The sequence below is a fragment of the Paroedura picta genome, chromosome 3, assembly GCF_049243985.1.
Source record: "Paroedura picta isolate Pp20150507F chromosome 3, Ppicta_v3.0, whole genome shotgun sequence".
NCBI lineage: Eukaryota > Metazoa > Chordata > Lepidosauria > Squamata > Gekkonidae > Paroedura > Paroedura picta.
In genome coordinates this window covers 131,188,981-131,214,512 of record NC_135371.1, presented here as the reverse complement: position 1 = coordinate 131,214,512, position 25,532 = coordinate 131,188,981, and the positions used below count along the sequence as shown (strand labels likewise).

The window sequence follows — 25,532 nt, the reverse complement described above, 5'->3', positions numbered from 1 at the left end:
CTAAAAATTTCAGTTTCAGCAGTTTTCAAATTCAATCATGTTGATTTCTGCAGGGAAAAAGGACAAGGAGAAAGATGGAGGTGCCAACCTTTGAGGGCTGTTTTCAGTATCTGCTGAACCTCTACATCAAATGAGTGTATTTTATCCTCTTCTTTGCCCGTGTCTCCCATCTCTTGCTCTGCTTCAGTGGTGCTAGGTCAGGAAAGCAGCAGAGTGACAAACTTTGAAGAGAGAAGAGGTCGGTCACAGATTATTCAGACAAGCAAGGAGTTTAAACTAGATTTCAAACACTCTGGTTTGCTACAGAGCAGGAAACAAGTGTCACTCATATGCAACTGAGCCTCTGAAAATCAGTACTATGTTGGAATGAAATCTCTTCAACCACAGCTATGACTCCCCCCCCCCCCCGGATTCTTCTGATTAGAGACTACACACTGTACCATTCATTCTGTTAACATTAGTGGGGGGGGGGATTTGGAAGGTAGGGAGGATGGATGTCTTTATTTTGCATTTAAAACATTCAGCTTTACCTACCCACCTCATTCAAACTCAGGCCCAAATACTTATAGCCTAGCTTCTAAATGATGAATCGACAAACAGCAGAACACACTGCTCACTCATCAGAATTCACTGGCTATGACACGTGCTTATGCTGCAAACAGACAACTGCCAGGTGATGAAAGACGATATCATGCTGGGGGCAGGGCGGGGAATCAAATAATCTGGGATGAAATCAAATTAGGTTGCCAATATCCAGGTGGCAATCATAAAAATAAATTGGCCACAGGTATGGGAAGCATGAAGACCATGTGAGGCAAATGTATAATAAAAGTTCCAAGTATACTTTGTGGCAGTAAGAGCTTCAATAAAGGCTTCCTTATTTTAATATGCTTATCATGCTCTGGTCAAAGTGCATTGTGTGTAGAGGCATGTTATAACTAGCCTATCAAGACTTAGTTTCCAGTAACACTGCTTTCAAATCATAAACCTTCATCAGAATTCTAATTACCCTATTTGCTGGCGTATAAGACTACTTTTCCCCCCTGAAAAACATGCCTCCAAGTGGGGGGGTCGTCCTATACGCCGGGTGCACTTCAGTTGGGATAGACATAGCTGCCCATAGTGGCCTCCCGATGCCCGCTCACCTCACTGTACATTCCATCCAGTATTGCACGGTATGCAGCTCGACCGCAGTGGTTCATCAGCGTGGCTGCGGCAAGCATCAGCAGCGAGATGGGTGCCAGCGTTTTTAGCATGACCGGCCCATTCTGCTCACGGGAAGCAGTGGCACTCCGGCCCACCCCTTGTCTACGCAGAGGTCGCACATACGCACTTGCACACTAGTGCCGGTCACAGGGAGATGCAGGGGCGGGCCGGAGGTGCTGTGGTCACGCTGCGGCCGTACAATGGTGACAAACTCTATATTTTGAGTGGAAATGTCGGGGGTCATCTTATATGCCCAATCGTCTTATATGCCGGCAAATACGGTATATATACATCAAAATATACAAAGGAAAATAGTCCAACAAAGTACTTCATTGATCAGCAAGTTAAAATGAGAACACTTCTATTGAAGTTCTTTCTACCACAAAATGAATTTGGAACTTTTATTATACATTGGCCTCTCACAGTCTTCATGCTTAGAAGCCTCCAGGTGGCACCCGGGGATCTCCCACTATTATACCTGCTCCAGATGAACAAGATTAGTTCCCCTGGAGAAAATGATTGCTTTGGATGGTGGACTCTCTGGTATTATATCCTGCTGAGATGAGATGAGATCCCTCCCTGGCCCCAAATCCCACCCACTCCCAGCTCCACCCCCCCCCAAGTCTCCAGGTATTTCCCTACCCATAGCTGGCAACCCTAAATCAAATGGGCAAGTTCAAGAGGAAACCCCCTCCCACTAGGTTCCCAATTAGGCCCTACCAACTCGAGGCCTTGACTTCTCTTCAAGATCCTAGTCCTCTCCACCTCTCAACCTCCAGTAATGGGCCATTCTCATTATCCACAATGAAGTTCATTTGCTGCTGTTCCCGTATTCCTGGTATTATTAATTCTGTGCTTTCTGAAATGCCTGAAAAGGTTTCCTCCTCTCCAATGAACAAAACACAAGTTATCTAGCAGATTCCTTCAGAACCTTCCACCATCTTTGGTAAAGCTGTTTCTCAAGTATTTCACTTACATCTTCACCACTGCCTGACATCCCCTCATCCTCAAAACAATTCCTAATCTGCCTCCCAGCTCCATGGAGCTGTAAATTATGTAAACTACACAGTCTAATGGCACCATTTTGAGCACAGAAGGGTATGCATGTGTTAAAAGAGAGTGGTGAGGAGACAATTCAAAGAGCTGCTCTTGGATCTTTCAGTGTTAAAACCCCAAAAAGCATTTTTGAAAAGTACTTGTTAAGGATATATTATCTATAATTTTTTGTGCTTTACAATAGCTATGGCAGTGTCATGAATACAATGCAGACTTCATTTGAAAGTGTTTGGCATGCATATAGCCACTGTAACTGGATTTTGCAGGCACACACAAATCCTGCTCATACAAGTGGTTTACTCATTAGAAGAATTAACTCATACAATGAGAAATGGGAAGTCTCATTACAGACTTCTAGTTCACAGAAAAAGATCCAGTACATGGTTACACTGTGATAAGCTCACTCATACAAACCAAATTCTGTTTGTGTTTTGCAAAAATTAGCTTGCCAGTGTATTGTCGCTGCAGACACAGAATGGGCCAAAGATATGGGTGCTCCTGATGTTCAATCACAAAATGAAAATCTGGCAGGGAGTGGCAACTACCACCACTTACTGACAAAAGATACCTAGATAACAACCACCGTGGGTTCTGAACTGAAACAGTCTTGTTGCTATGCACACTAGAGTAGGCATACACTTGTGTGCATACTGAATGACATCCACTGGACAGAGATAACTGCTATCAAGGTTTTAGAGGCAATGAAAACTATGACACTGGCATGTGGTTACTACCACCATGTGCAGAGGAGATTTTACAGTTCCTCTAGCATGCATATCAACTAGATTTTCACTTGTATCATGCTCTGTATAGAATGATCAGAGGCATGTTAGCTGCTTCTATCCTGTTTACTGATGGGCCAGCAGTATGACTTGGTATAACTCAGCCTTTCTCAACTTTTTTATTGCTGAGAAACCCCTGAAACCTTCTTCAGGCTTCAAGAAACCCCAGAAGTGGCTCGATCACATGGAATGTGGCTGGGGAGCATAGTTTTATACATGCCCATGGTGGGGCCGCCTTCCCACTACTCCCATTAGCCATTGGGGGGGGGGCAGGTCAACATAACCATATACGGTCATATCAACTGATAATGTTTAACTATGTTTTAAAAAATATATAAAAATTAACTGCCACTCATTCAGAAACTTTTCCAGGGTCATCTGGAAACCCCAGGGTTTCAAAAACCCTAGTTGAGAAAGTCAGATAAAACCGCAGCAGAGGCCTTCAGTTACCCTTACCCTTGGAGTGGGTTTGGCTTTAAAATCCACGTTACACGTGGCAGTATGTTTATACTACTATCAGCCAAAAATCCTGTTAGGGCATTCATGCCTTGTGTACACCCCTCACGACAAGGGCTGGTTTATCCATGTAACTCATGCTATGGGCCCCTTGTGGTGCCTTCCCCCAGGAATCAAGGCCACAGTCTCTCTCCTGCCATTTTCCCCCTCTTTAAGGACACTGGGACTGACACTCCTTTCAACTCCGGGGGCTGGGGAGGGCTCTACCCCAGCTCTGCTAGGGCCCTACCAATTCCTAAACTGGCTCTAGTGCTACAGGCTGCGAAACCTTAAACCACTTCAGCTCACCACACAGATCAGATGTCCTCATATTCACCAACCCGGCACGTTCCCAAATCACCTTTTCTGAGAGAGGACTGCATGGACATGGGCCGTTCCAGGGACAAACCAGGGCCCCTGGTGGCCCCCGACACGACTGTCAGCCGGCGGGTGCGAAGCGGTTCTCTTTCGGCTACAACACGCCAGAGACGGGAAGTCTGAATGCGCTGCCCCCACTCTCCCCGTCTGTGTGGGAAAACTGAGTGGGGCTTCCAGCTCCAGGGGAAACCAAGTCAAGTCAGCAGCACAGAAGCGGCTCCACCCATTTCGGAGCCCGCTCCAAGTTGGTTTCCGAAGCTGCCCCTGCGAAAGGACCAGAGGCTGCCCCCCCCCGCCCCCCCCCCCGGACGAAGCGCCACCAACCTGCCTGCCTGCCTGCGGGTCTTCGCCTTCCCCGCCCCTCGCTCAGGACTGGGGCGCCGGCATTTCTGGCGGGGAGAGCACGGCCACGGCCCGGCCCGCCCCCCCCCTTCCTCCTTAATTCCTTTTGGCTTCTGGGTCGGGCCGCTGGAGGAGGGCCAGGAGGAAGCCCCCTGCCAAGAGCAGCAACAAGAGGAGCAGGAAAGGCAGCAGCTCGAGCATGGAGTGCAGGTGCAGGAGGGGCATCTTTCGTCTCGGCGCCCCGCCGCCACCAGGGGAAGCGCCCGGCAGGCCCGAGCCGGCCGCGGTCCTTACTTTTCAGCCCCTCCGCTCCCGAAAGACGGATTCTTTCCATGGCCTGCAAACCCCAGAGGGTTTCCTCTTAGGTCATTTCCTAGCAAGCCCAAACCGACGGGGGGGGGGAGGAGGGGGGGGATTGGGACGGCGGCGCGGCAACAGCGCCACCTGCCGGTCGAAGAGTCCTCGACCCGCGCTCCCCGCCCGAGGGTTGCGAAAACTCGCCTCACGCCTCTTTTTCCAGAAGCAGCAAGGTCTTCTTTCGCACCAGGAGCGCCGAGGGAGGACGGCTGGGAATGGGCGGTTGAAGGTTTTCATGGGACGGGGACAGGGTAAAAGCCGGAACAGGCATTAAACAAACAGTAGTAGTACCACAAAAAAAACAGCAGGGTGCATTACAGACAATCAAGAACAATATTTTAGAAAAGAAAACTTAGAACCCTCACACCTTTATTAACCCTTTCCAGGACAAAATGCCTCTGGAACAGACTGGAGTGGGCATTAAACAAATAAGAGTACCACAAAAGACAGTGGGATGCACTAACATCCCATGAATCCTCTGTGAAAAGAACAGGACACTGTTTTCCTCCTCTAGGCTGCTGGTAGCCCTAGAGGTACCCCCCTTCAACCCATGGCAGCAAAAACAAAGAGGCTCGCAACATCATAAATATTTTATTTTATTCCAGCATAAGATTGTGTAAATATTGCATCTGAACAAGTGGCCTCCAATCTACAAAAGCTTATATCTGAACACTCATTGTATTCTACTGATGCTTGTTACTGTTCTAAGCACATTTAGTTGTATATAATAAAGGGTACTCTATATGTAGAACCACGGAGTTTGCAGATACATGGGAAGTAGGATTGTCCCTGGCCACCAGTGGGGGATGGGGGGTAACGTTGCCAGATCCAGGTTGGGAGACTCCTGGAGATTAGTGGGTGGAGCCTGGTTAGGTCAGGGACTTCAATGGGGTACAATGCCACAGAGTTCACCCACCAGAGCACCCATTTGCACCGGGGGAACTGAGCTTTGTAGTTTGGAACTGAGGTGTAATTTCCCAGGGCCTGCCTGATGGTTGGCATCCCAAAAGGGTAATTCTGAAAATAAGCACTGTATGAAAGCTAACCCACTCTTCCTGGGTCACAACACTACTTCATTCCAGAACCTTCTACCAATGACCAATCAGGGACCAAAGGGATAAAACTTAAATCATATTGATTCCAGTAGAATTGATACCATCCTTACCAGGAAAACATTCAGTACACATCAATAAATATAGCACATTCCAGAAGTAGGTGCAAATGGAGAAGCATGTCACATACTGAAAGCCACTGTATGTTTTGACCAAATATGACAAGAATTTTCCATCCCATGGGGGTAAGATCCCTCCCCCCACTCCATATTTCAAGAGAGGAATTCCTTTTCTTCTTAGCATTTAGGTGTTGCCATGCTATTTTGGGAACAAAATATGCAGTTTTTAAAAGGCCTCATATCTATGCCTCATTTTAACTGCTCCTTTGTCCCAACTTTGTTATTCTGACTTTATGAATATTCCCTGTGGAAGAAGAGGACACAACTGGAAGGCAGGTGACTGCGCTCTGGAGGAGGTTCCAGAGCACGAAGAACTCCTGGGACAGGCCTACTGGCGCCTACTGAGAACAACTGCACAGTGGAACTGGGTAGTTGTAATAAAAAGGCCCCCCAGTGCAGTCCTTGGTGAGCCCCTGCAAATTATGGTGGGGGGGGGGCTGTAAAGATGGTTTGGGGGGAGTCCCCTTCAAACCTTGGTGGGTCCTACCGACAGCAGAGAGCCAATACACTGAGGCCAAATGGTTGAAAAAGGAAATGGATCTATTTAAAAACATTCCAGAGATACATCAAACCAGAGAATCAATACAGATATACTATGTGACAGAAAGCAAAGGGGGATCCTGTCTATCCCCATCTCCACTTAAAGCTGAGAGATGGACATGGTTCAGGTTAGTTCTAATTCCCTTTGAAGGTACCTGGCAGAGTCCATGGTCAGCAGGAAATTAGGACCTGCAAGAATGAGGCTCCCGCTCTAAGAAACCATTTCCATTTATACCCAGAGAGGCATCTTTGAAGTGTCTCAGCCGGGTAATAAAAAAAATGTGTAGCCCTGACCATTAGGCCCAGTGTTGCTTTGGTGTGACCCGGGCAGGAAGAGACTAGGCAATTGGATGTTATCACGGATCCTTCCAGGGAAGGATTGACAATTTATGGCTGTTTGTGTTTGTGTTGGGGGAAATAAGTGTGAGTTCAAGCCTGTCCTCACAGGGGCTGATGCCTTGTCTTCAGAGAAAACTTCAGATGGCCAAAACGGGCACACAGGGCAAACAGGTTATTTTCACACTTCCTTATGCAAAAAAAATGGGAATGATCCACTCCCACATTCGCTTTGGCTGCAAGCACTGCACTTCTCTATAAGATGCACTGAGAAATAACAGATGATCCTCCAAGTGTCAATACACGTCCATGCCACGCAGTAGTGTCTCTCTCTTTCTCTCTCTCTCATAGCAGCTGACTGCTAGAAGCCCTGTGGGCACTCTCCTTGTAAGCAAACATTTAACATAAACAGTACTAACCTATTTTGCTCTTGTTTTGAGAAAGCTACACCCAGTCCTCTCTCTGGCTCAGCCATCTGCTGTTTTAATAGTCCTTTAATGCCTCCTGGATTGACCAAGCTTATGCTGATCTTATTAGACACCACTGTAGAAAAAGGGAGCAGCCTCTGTCTTGCTGTGTGCAGGAACAGCGCCCCCTTGTGAGCTGGACTCTGAACTACAGAACCGATGAAATACAGCCAGAAGGCGAGGGGGCTGTATCCTATTCATAATGCTATCACTAAAAGCATTTAGCAAGTATTCTGCTTACCACCCACCAGCATTGCAAACTTCACCAGGGCACTCCGCTTCTGTGTGTCATGATGTACAGACATTAGCTGCTGACAAAAATCTCCATGCTAACAAAGTGTCAACTGATTAATGTACAATAAACAGCTTTCAAAGGCAGAACAGTCCAAACCCCTCTTTTCTGATTAGCTGGCAACCTAAAACACAGGTGAGCCATCAGTACTTTGTACATGTTAGTGAATCCTCACATACAAATCTCACATATATGGTACTGACTATGAAGAGAACCTGTGTTTTATATTATCAGCTTCTCCCTTCTGGATACTTGATCCTTTTTTACACCTTGCATCTTTCTAATGAGAAGGGGGGAAAGGGTCAATTTCAAGATGTTTTGTCAGTTCTCAGGACAAAAGGCAACAGGTGAGCAAAATAGTCACCAGTAAGTTTTTTGTTAAATAAATTTAATACATTTCTTCCAAAAGAAGAATATGTTCCATACCGGATGAAAACCAGACAATGGTCTAAACCCTTGAAAGAATGTTGCTCTTGAAGAATAAAATTAGAGTTTTAGCTGCTCTTGAAGGTCTGTTTATACTGGAGAAAACAAATGCTGTAGTGGGTTAAGTGTTGATGTAACATGGGAGTTGACAAACAAAACCATCTCAAAGTTACAGATCCTGAAACATTCCTTTCTTGCAGTGAGCCTGTCAATAAGCTGAGATAAGAAGAGCACCTACACCTGTTACAGATATTGGCACAGGACAGTCAGCATTACCAGCACGCCTAAAGACTCGGTTCAGAAGGTTTGGTGATGGGTGGAGGTGAAGTTACTGATACCAAGAATTGATCAAAACTGCTGGAAGCCACGGCAATCCTTAATAAAGCACACCTTGACAAGAGGATGGCATGAGAGTGAAATAAACCTATAAAACTAAGGGGTCTGGAGGGTAACATGATGGTAGAGTCCTCATATTCATATGAGGCTGCTATCGCCAAACAAAAGCTTTGGGTGATATCAAAGAAGTTCCGTGTGGTCAGAAGTGCAAACTTCTGATGCAAACTACAAACTTCTGATGCATTTGACCATGGCCTTGGGAGTTTATGCTTCTGACCACAGCAAAAAAAAAAAAAAGAGTGTAAGTTCCTGTATTATAAGTAATGCCACCCGATGAATGGAAAACTACTTGCACTTTTGGCTCGTTTTATTTTTTCAATTTTCTCTGAAGCTGCTCTGAGAGCAGAACTGCACATTTATGCAGAAAAAGGACCCTCCCATACTGTATTAGCCAAAGTAAACATGAATGTGGAAGGTTACAGGGATAACCTATGCTAATATGTGCATGTGTGCGCTCCATCCTCCACTTCCCCTGCAAGTTCCCCAAATCTAACATGTGCATTACAAATCAACATGGAATTTGGGATTCCTCTGTTTGCTGCATAATATGTATTTCTGCCCTGAGCCACTGCTGTGGAAGAGAATCAACTGGTCAACTTTGTAGGCAAAACAACATAGAGTGCCTACGTAGTGTTGAGAGAGACAGAGAACTAGCTGGTTCAAAGTAAACATTTCAGAAATACAAACAGCTTTTGTTCTCAGCAAGTCAAGGGTTATACAGGTCAACTCTCTTGCAGCAACACCCAGTAGAAGGACTATAACTCTCACATAACTTTCAGATATGCCAAAGTTCAGCACATAAGGAAGAACTCTAGTTCTTCAGATACAGCATACAAGATGAACAGAAGGATCTTGCCTGTTTCTACTTTCTACATTACTAAGTGACACAGCTCCAGCTGTACTGCTCACATGATCCAATAACCTCCGAAATAAGATCTAGTCCACTTGCTGGGGTGGGGGTGGGGGGCGATTTATAAGCATATCTTTCTCATGATAATGGCATTGAGCACTCTTGCTTTTAACTTTTTAAACTCTCTTGTGATCTTTCCCCCATCCATTTTCCTCCTCAGGATGACTGTGTGGCTGAACATGTGCTACGTATCTTTGCAGAAGGAAAAGGAGTATCCGCTTGCCAGGCGGAAGACCTGGGTGCTTTGTAGGAGATCCCAACTTGATCATCTCAATTTGTGAAGGTACAGGGACTTGGTTCTCCAGCTTTCCCAAACATGCTCATCAGTGCACAAAACCATCTATGCCCATGTCCTTACAGACAGTTGCTTAAACCGAATAAACGTGCTACCTGCCATAAACTGGTACAAGGAACCGAGCCACCACTTCTACCCTTTAAAGCAGACAATATGCATCGGCACAGATGCATCCACAGTATATCAGGACAGAGTCTCACAGCATACATGCACCCCTAAATGCTCTGCTGAGACCTGCTACTCTTCATTAAAAGCAACCCGCTGCAGCTCAGCACAGCTCTCAGTGGACTGGGAGTATCCTGGCAGATTTCCTTGGTTGAGAACAGAAGTGTCCAGTCTAGCCCTTTGCTTGCAAAAATGTGGATTTAGCTGATTTTAGCTCATGGTTAGTTTGAAGAAGTACTCTTCTTTGACCCAAGGCAATCTGCCAAGGGGGCACAATTGTTTCAGAGAATTAGAAAGACCCACTGAAATTTGCAGTGCGTGCACACCCACATATGTCCCCTTCATCCTTGTGAGGAACTAAAAGTACTGTCTTAAACTGAGTTGTGCCCTTCAATGAACTTAGAAGGGTGGAACTCTGCTTAGGATGGCGCTGCAAGAGACTGACATCAGCTACTACAAATAAATAGAAAAGCCGAAGTGCTGTGGGGGACAAGGCACAGGAATTGGGATTTCAGCTGTGGTATGCTGCCACAAACTCTTCCCACACCATGAAAAGATGTGTACGTGAACCAAAGACAGGAGTGTCAAAGTCAACACCTTAAAAATGTGAGCACCTTTGTGTGACTGTTGTGGGTGCACATTTCCTGCCACTTGCAGTTTGGCTACACAATGAGAAGTGTGTATGTGGGAAAAACACAAACACCAAGGCACCAGTGACACAGTGTCTGCATGCTGCGATTGCTCTTCTTTAACATGGCATCTGGATGCATCTTGGAACATTTCTGTGATACTCTCTTCCTTATGGAGCATGCTTTAAAAAAAATACAGGGCCTGCTCATTTGCTAAGGAACACAATAGGATCACGATGGCCTAGAAAACTACAGGCAAGAAGCAAGACCAAGGGCTGGAGATGACAGAGTGATTTGGCTGCCCATGCCAAGTCACCAACGATCCAACAGGCAGACAACCCCTTAAACTTGAGAATGCCGAGAAGCAAGAAACAAAGATGCTCCTCGCTTGCTATAAACACCGCAGATTTGTAATGCTAGGGAACACCAGTCAGGAACTAAGTCACCCAAAGAGGCATGATTCTTTGATGATGGGAGGAAGGATGCCGGCGTGGTAAAGCAAACAGTACAGCACCAATTGTGAAAGGACAGAAACAGCAGAGAGAGCTTCATTCTTCATCAAAGCTTCATAAAAAAGACACCACCCTTGTCCTAGAATTAAGTAGTGCCTCTTACATGGGAGCTGTGCTGCAAGCAGAAAGGACTGTCTGCAATGCCACCGACAGCAGCTGTGGAGGGCCAGCTCTCTCAATTTGGCCCAAATGTATCCTTCATATGACAAAGAGATACCTTACTCCATTCAGCACCCCCATTACCCCCACTCTAAACAGCAATGTCTGCTGCACACAAGGACATCTGTCAGTCTTTCTCCCTCTTAGAGTTGTTGGCCTCCTTCAGGGTATGCATCAGGCGGCAGAAGAGCTCATACCAGAAAAAGGTGAAACCTGTTGAGAAGGCGGCCTTCAACAGGCTTGGGGAGAGGCCCTTGAAGAATCCCCGGGCTCCCTCGTCCTGCACAATCTGTCGAGCACAGTCCATTAAGCCGCTGTACGTCCGCACCTGGAGAGAAGGGGGCAATAGCACAAGTTCCAGCCATTGTAGGAAGTCATGCGCAGACATGGGTACCCAAGGGAAATGGCTAAATTGAGCCAACAGGATGCCTCTACGGCTTCTCTTGGCTTGCGGCAGCCCTAACCTCTTCCTGAACAAGAGTCAGAAGACAAATGGGCAGGGATCTTCAAAAGCTTTCATCCAGGGCATGCAGGCATTGAGGGCACACTGTTCTTACACAGGCACAATGTCTACAAAAGAGCTAACAGTGGGAGCGGGGAGGGCAGAGTTAAGAAATTAAACTTTAGAGCTGGGCAACTTTCAGCTCTGCTGGTACAGAACGATTGTTCCAGCGGGAAAAGCTTACTTCTTCATTTAGAATAGTCTTTCTGTCTGTCTAGCAATCATTTAATTTGTCCCTCACAAGTCCGAGAAGGCTAACAATAAAAGAATCCCCAATAAAAAATGGGAGATTGTAGCAAGCCCAGACCAATTTCTTTCTCCCAGGGAGGGGTTTCAACTCATTAGTAGGGCATCTATAAATACAAATTAATAAAAAAATATTTTTTAATAAAAATCTGCTCGGCATGTGGAAGGCTCCTGATTCAGTTCCCAGCATCTCCAGCAAGGATCAGGATATAGCTCACATGAAAGACTGAGATCCTGGAGAGCCACTGCCAGTCTGAACAGACAACGCTGACCTTGGTGGGCCAAGGGTCTCATGCAGTATAAAGCAGGTCTGTGCATTCACTGGTGTGGGACAAACTTGAAAGAAATGCGCTCTCTCTCTCTCTCTGGCTGATGCCGCATGGGTGGAAAAGGTAGGGCCAGCACTCGAAGGGCAGCGGGGCTAATCCTCACAGCCAGGTAACATTGGCCTGGCCCTCTCTCGGGCCTGGCATGTGTTAGGGCTTCCACTGCCCTGCATGAAGGGAACGTGGAAATATCCACATTCTCCAGTCTGTCATGGGGGCCTATGGGGCCTGTCCAGTCACAGGCCCATGTGGATCTGGAAGAGTTGGGCCGGGAAGAGGACAGGTGTTTCATGGCGCTGCAGGGCCGAATGGGGCATTTTTTCTTTGCACAAAGGTAGGATCATGTTGCCATGCAATCTCACCTTCGTGCAAAGGACACCCCCCCCACAGCCCCACCTATGTCCTTGGGGATGCAGTAATCCAGGGCAGACAGGATCTGCTGCCAAAATTGGTCCCATCAGGACACAGGAAGCAGTGGAGCATGCTACTGTGCCACAACACACTAGTAATGGCCTGGTGTGGCTGGGCGGAATCAGCCTCTCTCTCTCTCTCTCTCTCTCTCACACACACACACACACACACACACACACACACATGTCAGTCCTCAGATAGTTGTGCTGCTGTTGCATCTGCAGTCTCTGTGGTGAGCAGAGAGAACCCAAGCTGCGATTCTCAAGACGACAAGAATCGCTCCCTTTTTTCCCCCTCTCTGGCATCTGGCAACCATTTTATAGTTTCAAACAGGCAAGAGAAGGCACTGGCAACATATGAGCCACCTGAATAAGACATGGCTTGAGCATTTGATAGAACAAAGCCTGTAAGATAAATTCTAGACTTGGCCAAAGGGCAAGAGCCAAAGTCTTGTACAAAGCATGTCAGCAGAACCAGCACCAGCCAAGATCTCTTTGTGGATTATCATCTCTTTTAAATTTGACAGGGTTTCTAATGGGTTGTGTATTTTGTTTCATTTTTTTAAATTCTCTGTGCATTTTACTCCCCAGTGTGGGAGAAAATAGATAAATATTTGTAAATAAATAAATAAGGGGTGAGGATGGGGGGGGATTCTGCACAAATATTACAGAATGGCTCACAGGGGATGTCGTTACAGGGTATCTTTTTTTGCTGATGTAGGTTTATCTTTTGCTTACATTAGGAATATGTTTACATTCGTGGACAGTATTATTATTTTAAAAAAGGAGGCAGGGGGAAAGAAAGGCCATCTCTCACCTGTCCAAATGTTGCCCGGGCTTGCTCGAAGCCTCCCACCTGCAGGCGCTTCTTGAACAGGTCAAAAGGGTATGTGAGAGTTTTGCTGATGACTCCAGCACAACTGCCGCACACAAAATTTTTAACACTGCCTGAAAAGCAGAGAAGATGGGAAGGGAGATTTGCATCTCAAAGGGAATGTTATTTTTCCAGAAAAATAAAATATATATATATACTTGTGGGGTTAATCTTCCACCCAGGCTAAAGAAATATCTCAGCAATGTCAGATGATAGTTGTGGTGGGGAAGAACCCTTTTGGTGACATTTTGGATTAGGAGAAAGTGGATGGATGAGCAGGGTAGGAGGAAGGGGGAGATGAGAAGCGGTAGGAAAGTTGAGGCTTACAGAAAAGTAGATGGGGCAACTCCACAAGCCCCTCTTCAACCCCTGGGGATGACTGCAAAGATGAAAAAAGCCCTACCTTTCACAGTCATCCATGGGAGGTTAGAGAAAGGTATTACTTCCCCTGCATCTGTACTTTTTCATCCCAATGGATGGCTAGAAACGTGGGATCCATGCTACCTTTCCAGCTCTTCCAGCCTTGAGAATGACCGGAAAGATGACCCCAAGTTCTGTTATGCTTGCCTGAGCATGGCAAACTGTTTTTAAAATAAAATTTACAATATTTTCAGATTTCATGCCCCAGTAAACAGACACCTTCCATCTAAAAACATGTTTAATAAACCTAACCGTATTTCATAGGATTTCCTTTATATGCCAATAAATAATCTCAAATGTCACATAGGAGTCGATTTCTCAAAGAGAGTGACCAGTAGTCAAAACAGGTATCACAACACTTGGAATGACAAGGCGATGCAGGAGAAGAACAAATTGTCAAAGCATCCAACTGTACTATTATTGGTTATTTACACAGCATGACTAAAACCACCTTTGCCAAGTGGCTCGACGGTAGGACAGAGTTCCCCTATCACTGCTCCGCACAGCTGCTGCACCAGACTAACCTGTTTTTGATCCTCCTCCTGGAACAATCCATCCGTACAGTCTCTGCAGGAAGTTATATAAGGAAAACTGGAGACCAGCATAGGGGACAATGGCAATGAGGGTCGGGCTGAGACCCCTATAAAAGGTCAGTGGCCCTTCTCCCTGGTACATGCTGATCACAGCATGGCGGAGGTTCCTGTAAATCTGCAACAATACAAAAGGGCACATAAACTTTGTGTGAGCAATCAGCAAAGGCTTTCTGAAATTGATACTGCCCCCCCCCCCCACTGCACATCACATTTTAACCAACGCTCACCAATTGTGCAGGAAGCAAAACTTCTGAACACTCAGATGTGTGGCTATTTAAGCCTTCCTCAGTTCCTAGCCACATCCTCTTATTTTAGGCAGTTGCTCCAACATTCAGATCAGCATGCCTTACCTCACAGAATCTCCAATTTCATACTCCGTTTAACTATGAAAAGAAACCTATGCAATAGCAACTTTGCCAAGGCTGCATTGAATTGCAGAACTTATTTTGAATGCAGAACTTTTTGCTGACAGGGAAGAAAGCATTCCTGAAGACAGGATTTGGATTTGTGTTTGGAGAGGAGTGAGCCTCTTGTGGCGCAGAGTGGTAAGGCAGCTGTCTGACAGCTTTGCCCATGAGGCTGGGAGTTCAATCCCAGCAGCCGGCTCAAGGTCAACTCAGCCTTCCATCCTTCCGAGGTCGGTAAAATGAGTACCCAGCTTGCTGGGGGGTAAATGGTAGTGACTGGGGAAGGCACTGGCAAACCACTCCGTATTGAGTCTGCCATGAAAACGCTAGAGGGCGTCACCCCAAGGGTCAGACATGACTCGGTGCTTGCACAGGGGATACCTTTACCTTTACCTTTACCTTTGGAGAGGAATGACCACAAGGTCAGTGTCTGTATCTTTCCTCATTCTGCATCTTTTCCTCAGCCCAGTCCATTTTGGTCCCATCTCATCTAATATTTCCCACTCACAGTGGCTCATGTGCTCTTCTCCCAAAGGTGGCCCCCTTTCAGATTGGAAATGCCCCCTTCCAAATTAGCATCCATGTTAACGTTAACAATGGAACCAGTCTGTAAAGGCCCGTCCACCACCTCTTACCTTTGGCTCTCCTTGGGCAGCCATGCGGGTGCGCAGTGTGTCAAGGGGCTGAACCGTGACAGTGGCAGCGCAAGCGGCCATACCACCACAGACAAAATGCACACCAAAATTACGAGCATCGTAGGATGTGCCATGGTGGACCAGCTTTGTCAGAAACTCAAAGCTGACAAACTTGCGTAAAAAGAAAAGAACAAACAGAAATTAGTACATTTGGGTTAGACGAAAGAAGACAAGCCCTGCCCAGTTAAGACAAGTCTCCCAGTTAAGCTGGATGAGGCCTCTCAAGCACAGCTGACTCATGGCAACCCCAGCAAGGGACTTTCAAGTGAAGTGAGAAGTAGGGGTGGTTTGCCATTGCCTTCCCCTGTAGTGACTTCCCATCCAAGTACTAAGCACCAAGCGTGGTGTAGGGGCTGTGTGTCACGGCTTCTAATCTGGTGAACTTTATTTGATTCCCCGTTCCTCCACATGCAACCAGCTGGGTAACCTTGGGCTAGTCACAGTACTATTAGAGCTGTTCTCACAAAGTAATCTAAGCCCACCTACCTCATAGAGTATCTGTTGTGGGGAGAGGAAGGGAAGGTGATTGTAAGTTGCTTTGCGACTCTTTCAGGTAGTGAAAAACAGGACACAAAAAACAACTTCTCTTCTTTTTCTTCTTCAGGTACCCGCTCAGCTTCTAATATCAAGCTATACCATACCATTCCACATCCTGCAAATATGTGATATGCCCCAGTAATGCTACCCACACACCCCACATTAAGATGGGGATCTGAGCTATGCTTAAGGCAACAGTACTACATACACTTATTGTGGCCTTTATTATTGCTGATATGGCTATTCTTGTGGAATGTTCTCCTTTTGACTTCCTTCTTGAATCCCCTTTTCATAATATAGTTCATAGGTCTTTGAGTGTCTTGTAACAAGGCACAACTACATCCTAACAAGTTGTTCCTGTGGTCTCTTCTCCAACGCACAAGAAAGGAGGGTGAAAAAGATCATATGAATATCATAAAGCAGAATCAAACCACCTTACAACTGCAAGACAACTTACAAATGCAATGGTTTTGAACTGCCATACCCCAAAGTTCATGTTGACAATAGATACCTAGTTTGGATCCAATGAACACTTCCATAGGAGTTCCATCCATGGATCTCCTCAGCTCCCTGCATTTTTGGAGGGGCATTTAGAGCTGCAGTAGGAGTTGGGAGGGGGAAATTTCATGCTTCACACACACAAAAATTCCCCATCTGTGGAACCTAAGCCCCAGTCTTTAATACTTGGCACCCTCCAAAAATCAAACCATTCCATGCCAGCATCTTAATTGTGGAAAAGGATAGCGATATGAAATGCAGCCCCCAAAAAGAGAGTTGTTGGAGACACTATCATATTCCAAAGGAAAGAGTTAACCTGAATCATGTTCGGATTCTTACCTGGACAGCTCCATAGCCGACTGAAAGGAACTGAGCTGGGACATGGCCCTTCCAGAAGGCCTTTGGCCCTTCCTCCCCCCAAATTTGGCAAATGGCCTGCCAGATACCATAATATTTAGCCTGTGGGTTTCTGGAACACAGTTGCTCTATCTGCAGCTGAAGAAAGAGAAAAGTTACCTTTCAATAGCAGTTTTTTGAAACTTAAGAGCATCTGAGGGTATCAACAAGGTTTGGTTTTGTTTTTAAGAAGAAAAATGAAGTGAGTTCAAATCTCATATCTTGGGGCAGGTTACCAGAACAAAATTTTAATGGGGTTGGGAGGGGAATGTCTACATAAAATGAATAAGCACACATGAAGAATTTCAGAGATACTGGAGGAAAGCCAAATCTCAAGCAGGACACAGCTATAATCAAAAACAAAAAGGGCTCTGCCTTCTGATGCACGGGCATGTCTCTTCCAGTTCAGGGTGTCATGACCTAAAAGAGCTACATGAAGCTCCAAAGATTGCTTTACTTTAAGCACAATTTCCAGCTCCTTTAAAAACTGCGCTGGAGCTGTGCCCAGAAATAGTTTGGCTGCACCTGTCATGCAGTGGTTAACAACAGCTGAAAAAAAGACAGCCACTCTAATTGTACCCTAAATTATTACTTTCATAGGTCACTCTCTGGAAATGCAAGGCTAGTTAACAAAATCAGCAGGAATTACTATTTGAATTGCAGCTATTGATATCTTTACAACAAAATACGAGTCCAATGGCACCGTCAAGACCAACAAAGATTTATTCAAAGCATGAGCTTTCAAGTGCATGCACTCTTCCTCAGACAACACACAATAGAACAGGGATCATGAAAGTACAGATTTAAGGAGAAAGTAAATGAGTAGCAAATTAATAAACTGTGTCATAGCATCCAAATTATATAATATGATAATGATAATGTTTTGCTAAAAAGGTTACTCAGTCTTTGGGGTTCAGTTATAGTTCACAAAAACATTGGAGAAATAAAAATGTCAAAGTTAGTCATTTATGGCAGACACCTTCCCATTTGTGAAAAGAAATAATTAAAAGATACTAGTTACTTGCCCCATCCGTCTCCATCCAAGCATGGAAGCATCCCCGCAAGTGACTAGCTGTGCTCGCAAATTATCTAATCCCGAGATCAGACAGTTAGATTCTAAATTACATTACATACTAATTACATTACATTATAGTCACAGTGTCCCAAATAAAAATAAAAGAGGGGATTGTAAGGAATGTGGATATAAATGAGGTTAGCATATGTAGTGAGATTAAAAATCTATGTTCTTGTTGAGTCAAGGGTATTCCACTGTTTTTTTCCTGCAAGTTATTACTTTCTCCTTATATCTGTACTTTCACAATCCCTGTTCCATTGTGTGTTGTCTGAAGAAAAGTGCATGCACTTGAAAGCTCATGCTTTGAATAAATCTTTGTTGGTCTTAAAGGTGTTAATGGTTTTGGTATTTTGTTATGCTACTTCAGACCAACACGGCTACCCACTTGAATCTATTGATATCTTTGTTACTGATTTCCACATCTTTATTCCAAGTACAGTCTCATGTAACCCTACACGAATAGCCTTTCAGTTGAACAAAACCTTGTATATAGATTCAGGTGGGTAGCCATATTGGTCTGAAGTAGAAGAACAAACTTTGACTCTAGTGGCACTTTTAAGGCCAACAAAGTTTTATTAAAAGTGTAAGTTTTTGTCCATATACACACTTCTTCAGATACATAACTTTGAATATTGAAATGTTTAGGTGCCTCCCCCGGTGAGGCTACATACTGCTCTTATACCTTGGGTCGTAGTCTCTTAACAAATAATTTGCTGAGAGATGAGACTGCTGAGGATCATGAACTGTTAAACAGTAATATGCAGGATTGATTACTACTTTAGGTCTCCATCAGTAACACCAGAAAGAACAACTCTATTCCTACTTAAAAAAAAAACATCCACTGTAATGTTGAATGGCTGTCACACAAAGTGCTGAATGTTGTACCTGAAAACGGATCTTCAGAACATCGAAAGGGCTGATCAATGTTCGAGTGACCAACCCAGATGCAGATCCCGCTGCTGCTATTTCCACTGCTGAGAGGGATGTGCCCTGAGAATTGGGGTCATAGCCAACCATCCCTCTGGGATTCAAAGGCTGCTTCAATATCCATCCACTCCTGTGAACGCTACCGCTGATGGCAAGAACATAAGAGTTCTGGCTGAGAAGTCTGCTTCAAACTGAAAAACACAGTAGTTATAAATCAGGTTTATTCATGGCTGGGAAGTTAGACAGTGCTGCTCCTAGACATGACTGGTATGAATGTTCTTGATGTAAGAACTAATGCAGATCTGTGAATGTAGAGTTCAATGCATACAAAATTAATCTACAGCACATTGAACACATGCATTCTAAAAATGTTATCTGCCTGGAGGGTAGGTGTGCCCAGACATGAGAGTACGGCACAATCCTACTTTTTCATCACCTACAAAGACTGCATTAGAACAAAGCAATGCGAAACTGAACCCATATTGTTTTAGTCATCCTATAAAGGCGACTTTTGAAGAAAAACTAGTGAACTGATAAACACATTTCTGCTCAATACTATATAATACAACATTGAGAAACGAGGACACATTTAACTACACTAGACAAACAAATATGGACAACTACAGGCTTGTGTCCACGTTATGGTCGTGGCAGAGTTAATCAAGGCAATTATTGCCATGCTTACACAGACACTGCACCACGGTGAGCAGAGACTCTGCCCAAAGCTTTAAGGGTTTCTGGACAGAAAACAGCACAAATAGCAGGAGTGCCCCTTCCCATCCTCTTTCTGAAAACTTCTGTTGTCTAACTTTTCCTCTTGCTAGTCTTTGCTCAACAGTAGCGTGGAAGATAAATCAACCAGCAGAGAATCCAAGCACCCAGGCAGAGGCATCTGTTGTTTCAGATTCTCACTACCCCAGTTATTAAAGCCCCAGGCAGAGTCTCCAGATCATACAAAATCCCTGCCGTCAAATCACTAACCTATGAAACCCCTGATTCTGTACTCAGACTATGTTAAGGCCTTAAGGCAGGGCCTTTCCAAGTCCTGCTTGCTTGTGCTCGCTCCCCTGAACTGAGGCTCCACATGGAGGAGTATGCAAATACTGTGATAACCCTCCCTCTATTTTGGCTGCAAGGCGAACAAACCTTTCAGTCCTAGAAGAGGCCAGCCCTGCCTGCTCCTTAGAAGGCCAGATCCTGAAGATGAAACTCAAATACTTTGGCCACCTCATGAGAAGGAAGGACTCCCTGGAGAAGAGCCTAATGCTGGGAGCGATCGAGGGCAAAAGAAGAAGGGGACGACAGAGAATGAGGTGGCTGGATGGAGTCACTGAAGCAATAGGTGCAAACTTAAATGGACTCTGGGGAATGGTAGAGGACAGGAAGGCCTGAAGGATCATTGTCCATAAGGTCGCGATGGGTCGGACACAACTTCGCACCTAACAACAACAATTTTGGGGTCACCCCTCTGTAAACCAGATTCTGATGTGAGGGGAGTTACTTTGAACGTGGAGCAAAACTTTTATAAGAAAAAAGATTACAGAGAGAACATTTTCATGGCAACATGCACTACAGTGGTTCAGATACACATGATAATTTCCATCCTCACAATTTCAGTTCATGCTTATAGGTGAAGTGGGGACTTTCGGATCAGTGATGGAGCACATTTTCATGACCTCTTCAGCAACTGATAGCTGTAGCTCCTGCTGAGAACAAGGTACTGCTTGCTTGAAAGGGGGATGCCTAGTTCGTTTAGGTTACTAAGGAGGCTTGAGGAAAAAATAAATGGCCTATCCTTTTCATATGGACTTAATGTGTGGAATGGGCAGTGGAAACTCTTCATGGCATACTATTAAACCTCTATTAAAGGGATAGCAATTTCAGTTGCTGTCACCGTTGCTTTTCACAAGGGCACAGGAATGATCTAATAAAGCGCCCACTGTACTTACCCAGTATATAAACAGTTTTGTTTGGCTTGCTAGCTGTTGCTCCTCCCCCCCCCGCCCCAAATAACGGGGGGGGGCAGATATGAGGACTGTGCACCACCATGGGAAATAACTGCTCACACTAAGTGCTCATAGCACATTATATTTTGTAATTTTTACTACTCTTAAATCATGCCAAGCAAACCTCGCAGCAATACAGCAATATACAAATATTACATAACAAAAAAGAATGAGGTTTTTTGGGGGGATTTTAAAGGTTGGAAGCCATTGTTTATCCCACTCCTCGAGAAGGAGATCCAATGAAGAATCGCTGAACTAGTAAGGGGGCGGATGGGAGAGATCGATCTGGCTCAGGCAGCTTCACTCCTGTCCGCGTTCAGATCTGGAACTTGTAAAGAAACAAGGGCACGAGCGCAGCTGAGCCCGCACTGCCAGCACAACCAGACCCTGTGCAGGAAAAAGGGCGTCCAGCAGACACATCCCTCTAGTAAAGAAGCGCTGAATATCTGCCGCGCGCCCACTCCCCCGTGCTCCTCCCCTGGAAGCCTTCCGGGGTCGCCATCTACTCACCACCCCCTCGAGGAAGATTCTTCCCCCTCCCCAGGATAACCGCCAATCGCGGGCAACGATCCGAGCGCCGCCACCGCCCTAGGCAAAGAATTTCTCCGCTCGCTAAGCCTTTTGGGAAATGTAGTCCGAAATGGACGTCGAGTTCTAAGTGGCTCTGCTGCCGATTTAGGTGAAGGGCAGGCGTCACCCCAAGGGTCAGACATGACCCGGTGCTTGCACAGGGGATACCTTTACCTTTAGGGTTCCTGAAGATGTGAAAGTGAAGCTTGGGGACTGGGGAAGTAAGGGGTTCAGCACGGTACAACGCCATACAATCCAACTTCCAAAGCATCCATTTTCTCCAGGGGAAGGGATCTCTATACTCTGGAGATCAGCTGTCATTAGAAGTTTCTAGGTCCCACCTGGAGGATGGCAACCCTACTCTGGGGAACGGGGCTAGAGGATTAACTCAGTTGGTCTACTTAAGAGGTCATTACATGCCTCAGTTATTTGTAAAAATGTCCAAATTAGAATGACCTAGGTAGCTCCAATTTTGAACTAATACTTAAAAAAAAATTCAAAGAGAAAGAGGGAGGGGTGTGCCCTCCTCCCTGTACTTTAGAACAGTGGTCCCCAACCCCCGGTCCGGGGACCGGTACCGGGCCGTAGATCAGTCGGTACCGGGCCGCAGCTCCTCGTCCTCCTCCCCAGCTGCTGCCTCAGGGGCTGCCCTGCCACTCTGCCGCTGGCTCACCTTTAGTGCTCTCCAGCGGCCACCATGGCTGGGGCTCCCCCTCGGTGTGGCACTGTGCAGCTGCTGCTGGCAGCACCCCCCAGCAGGCAGCGGGAAGTCAGAGGCGCTGGTGGGAAAGCAAGAGGAGCAGGGGCTACGGCGGTGGCGGCGTCCCTCGGCAAAAGACTACCGCCCCCCCGGGCCTCAGTAAAATTGTGAAGCGTTGACTGGTCCCCGGAGATAAAAAGGTTGGGGACCACTGCTTTAGAACAGTGGTCCCCAACCTTTTTATCACTGGGGACCGGTCAACACTTGACAATTTTACTGAGCCCCAGAGGAGGTAGTCTTTTGCCGAGGGACGTTGCTGCTGCTGCCTGAGCCCCTGCTTCACTTGCTTTCCCCACCGGTGCCCCTGACTTCCACCAGCAGCTGCGCAGTGCCACACCAAGGGGGAGCCCCAGCCATGGCGGCTGCTGGAAAGCACCAAAGGTGAGCCAGCAGCAGAGTGGCGGGGCAGCTCCCGAGGCAGCAGACGAGGAGGAGCCGTGGCCCGGTTCCAACTGATCTACGGACCGGTACCAGTCTCCGGACCAGGGGTTGGGGACCACTGCTTTAGAAAACACTGTAGTTCAGCCATCAGAGAGGCCAAAGCTGGGAGTGAGCTGAGGCTGGCCAGGGAAGCCCATATAACCAGGAAAGCTTCAGATATATGAGAACCAAACGTAAGGTGAATGAGGCAATAAGCCCACTGTTGGGTGAAGATGGAAACTCTGACAGAGGACAGAGAGAAAATTGAAAGGCTCAGTACCTATTTTGCCTCCACGTTTTCCCAAAAGAACATGGAAACATCTAGGGATGATAGCTGGGAAGGTGGTGGTCCTTTTGGTCATCTAGTAAAAGCTCCAAGTAAGGAAACATTTTCTGCCATAGAAACAGCTGTTATGGTGCCATTACAGCCAGCTAGTATGAAATTCTAAATGACCTAAAGAGTCCAGAGATTTATGACCTAAAGAGTACAGTTATCTTTCTGCCTTATAAGTAGAATCAGTGTGGTGCAATGACCTTCCCTTGGTCTGTAGCGCCTCACCTATCAGGGAAAATGGTGTTGGCTGGGTGAAGAGGAAGATTGTATCCCCTTGTTTGACCTTGTAAAGGTTTTCAATGCATCTAGCGGTTGTTGTTGTTAGGTGCGAAGTTGTGTCCAACCCATCACAACCCCATGGACAATGATCATCCAGGCCTTCCTGTTCTCTACCATTCCCCGGAGTCCATTTAAGTTTGCATGCATCTAGAGGTAGCAGGAACTAAAACATATTTTCCCCCACACATCTCTGTAGATATCCTGGAAAACTTACAGTACTAGGAATGCTATTACACTTAAGAATATCAGAATATAATTGTCTAAGAAGCTTGTTCCCAGGCTTCTGCTTTGTGGTGATAATATTAATCTCCAGAACTTGGGCAATCCTCATAATTTGCTTTGCATATAAGTCTTTGTTTCATGAGATTGGTGCAGAATCTCCAACCTGTTCATCAGAAGATGGATTAGATGGTATCTTAGAGTTGTGTTTAGATCCGGCCAGTTACTCATCCACTCCCTCAGTTGGAGATGCTCCAGAATGTGGCTTGGGTGGGATGGAAAAAGAAGCAAACAGATAAATCAAAAGATGCAGAGGTTGGAATGGTCTGCTATACTGCAGAGGTAGAGGACAGTCAGGCCACTCCTGTAGGTAACTGAGAACATATTGTATGGATATGACTGCCATGGGGAAAGAGGATGTGGGTGATGCCAAGAAGTTGTTGGATCCGTAGAAGCTGGCTTCATAGATGGAACCAGATCCAAGGCAATGTGTCCTTTGAAGATGGATTGTGGAGGTGAGGCCAAATGCATTGATGGAGTCTTAGGAGGCTCAGTAATACGGGCCTTGGATTCTGACATAGAATATTTAAGAACCAATTGGGGGTGGTAAGACTGAGATTCTGGCTTAGATCTATCCCTATCCTTCAATTCCATCTTGCTTTTCTTGGGTGGTGGTTCCAATCTACTGAATGTAACCAAAGGGCTTGGAGACAAGGAACATCACGTACTAGGTTTGGAACATGTAGCTGATGGAACAATACCACGGAGGCCGGTTTCGGGCAGTAGACAGTGTGATTGAGAAGGTCTGTCAGTGGAAAATAGAGCCTTCTCCCATAAGGCAGTTTTCAAGCAGGATGTCCTTGACTCCTTGCCTTTGGAGTGAACTGCTGGCACCCTCAGCAAGCCCCTACACTACTTCAACCAAGCATGGAAGGCACAAGCTATGTTCTATGTATGCATCTAGTACCACATTTGGTACATTTTTTAAACAGGGTTTTTTCTCACCACAATACCCTCAGGGGAATAAGGAGTCATTGGTAGCATTTGTTAAGGCAGCCCCTCAAAACATTCTGAAGAGATCAAACAATATGGTCTCCTTTCTCCCTCTCCTAAGTAAAATAGGAAAAATTTCACCTTCAATCTGACAAGTTATTCTTTTTTCTTCCCATTCCAGAAGAACAATGAAGCAAAGAAACAACCTGTGAAGAGAACTGGCTGAAGAGAACCTTCTCTGATGACGGTAAAAGAGGCACACATACCCCCCATCATGTGGCTACCTTAGGTGCAAACATTAGTAACAAATATTCTGGAGGGGAGGAGCACCCTCTAGGTGAGTTTTTAGATTTAGAATGAATCTCACCATGGCTGCAGTCTAAAAGGCAGTCTGTACAGAAGACTGAATTGGGAGGCCCAGGTTTGAATCCACTCTGGTATAGAAGCTTACTGGGGGGTCTTGAACTAGTTATACACTCTCAAACTTATCTTGCAGGGTTTTTGATACTAGGGTAGAATGGAGAAAAGAATTAGGTAAGCCACTTTGGGTCCCCATTGGGCTGAAAGTCAAAGTTTCTATGAAATAAATAACACTGAGCCACCTCAATAGGAACAAATTATGTAATTTTTTAAAGAAGAGACATGGTGACTGAAGTCTGAACTTAGAGCAAAGGAGCAATGCTTCATAAATGCACCATGCGGAACCTCTTAAATGGTTAATTGCATCAATGAACATAAAAATTTACATTTCTAAATAGATAAAATTGCATTTTAACACATTGGTTACAGCATAAAGATTCAGTCTTTGTATATCCAAAGTATTCACACAGATTGTTTTAATATTAAGGCAAGACAGCTGTTCATTGTTGCTGTGGTTACTTTTTCACTAAATTTAGAACTTTTGAAGCATAGACAGCCAAGATCTAAAATCTGAACCATATGTCTTTTAATTGATGAAGGTTTGCCTGCAATCAACACAGAAGGCAGGTATGCAGGTTTTCTTTTTACAAGAGAAATTTAGATGGAATGTGACATATCCGAAGAGAATATCTTCCTCAAAAGAATTGTGCA

The 25,532-nt window shown here is 45.6% G+C and overlaps 2 protein-coding genes and 1 long non-coding RNA gene across 6 annotated transcripts in view; 1 reads left to right on the top strand and 2 right to left on the bottom strand.

Moving 5' to 3' along the window:
• The window catches only part of MIF4GD (MIF4G domain containing), a 21,980-nt gene extending 10,692 nt beyond the window's left edge, over nucleotides 1-11,288 (bottom strand). Inside the window, exons 1-2 of one of the 4 annotated variants that reach the window (XM_077327852.1) lie at nucleotides 11,172-11,288; nucleotides 89-221 (exon numbers count right to left, since the gene is read on the bottom strand). In XM_077327852.1, coding sequence (XP_077183967.1) covers nucleotides 89-170 — 82 coding nt within the window. In that variant the 5' untranslated portion in view covers nucleotides 171-221; nucleotides 11,172-11,288. Of the gene's footprint in view, nucleotides 1-88; nucleotides 222-3,900; nucleotides 4,200-4,241; nucleotides 4,687-11,171 lie in introns of those variants that run through there. The other 3 variants (XM_077327850.1, XM_077327849.1, XM_077327851.1) reach the window with 3 other exon arrangements.
• On the bottom strand, nucleotides 5,192-21,497 carry SLC25A19 (solute carrier family 25 member 19). The gene is made up of 7 exons (XM_077327846.1): nucleotides 21,400-21,497; nucleotides 18,839-19,071; nucleotides 16,822-16,977; nucleotides 15,388-15,558; nucleotides 14,277-14,460; nucleotides 13,276-13,406; nucleotides 5,192-11,302 (listed from the first exon to the last, which is right to left on the bottom strand). The coding sequence occupies exons 2-7, from the start codon at nucleotides 18,968-18,970 to the stop codon at nucleotides 11,102-11,104; spliced, it is 975 nt and encodes a 324-aa protein (XP_077183961.1). The 5' UTR covers nucleotides 18,971-19,071; nucleotides 21,400-21,497; the 3' UTR covers nucleotides 5,192-11,101.
• On the top strand, nucleotides 21,427-25,532 carry LOC143832835 (uncharacterized). Its single transcript, XR_013229415.1, has 3 exons — nucleotides 21,427-21,565; nucleotides 24,643-24,708; nucleotides 25,421-25,532. It is a non-coding gene; the product is annotated as an uncharacterized LOC143832835 (long non-coding RNA).

Excerpts from the sequence above, each read along its gene's own strand:
- SLC25A19 (XM_077327846.1), bottom strand. The coding sequence starts at position 18,970 with ATGGTTGGCTATGACCCCAATTCTCAGGGCACATCCCTCTCAGCAGTG. Across the intron at positions 13,407-14,276 it reads AGGAGGAGGATCAAAAACAG|GCAGTGTTAAAAATTTTGTG; the intron begins GTTAGTCTGGTG and ends TCTGCTTTTCAG. Across the intron at positions 11,303-13,275 it reads CCCGGGCAACATTTGGACAG|GTGCGGACGTACAGCGGCTT; the intron begins GTGAGAGATGGC and ends CCTTCTCTCCAG.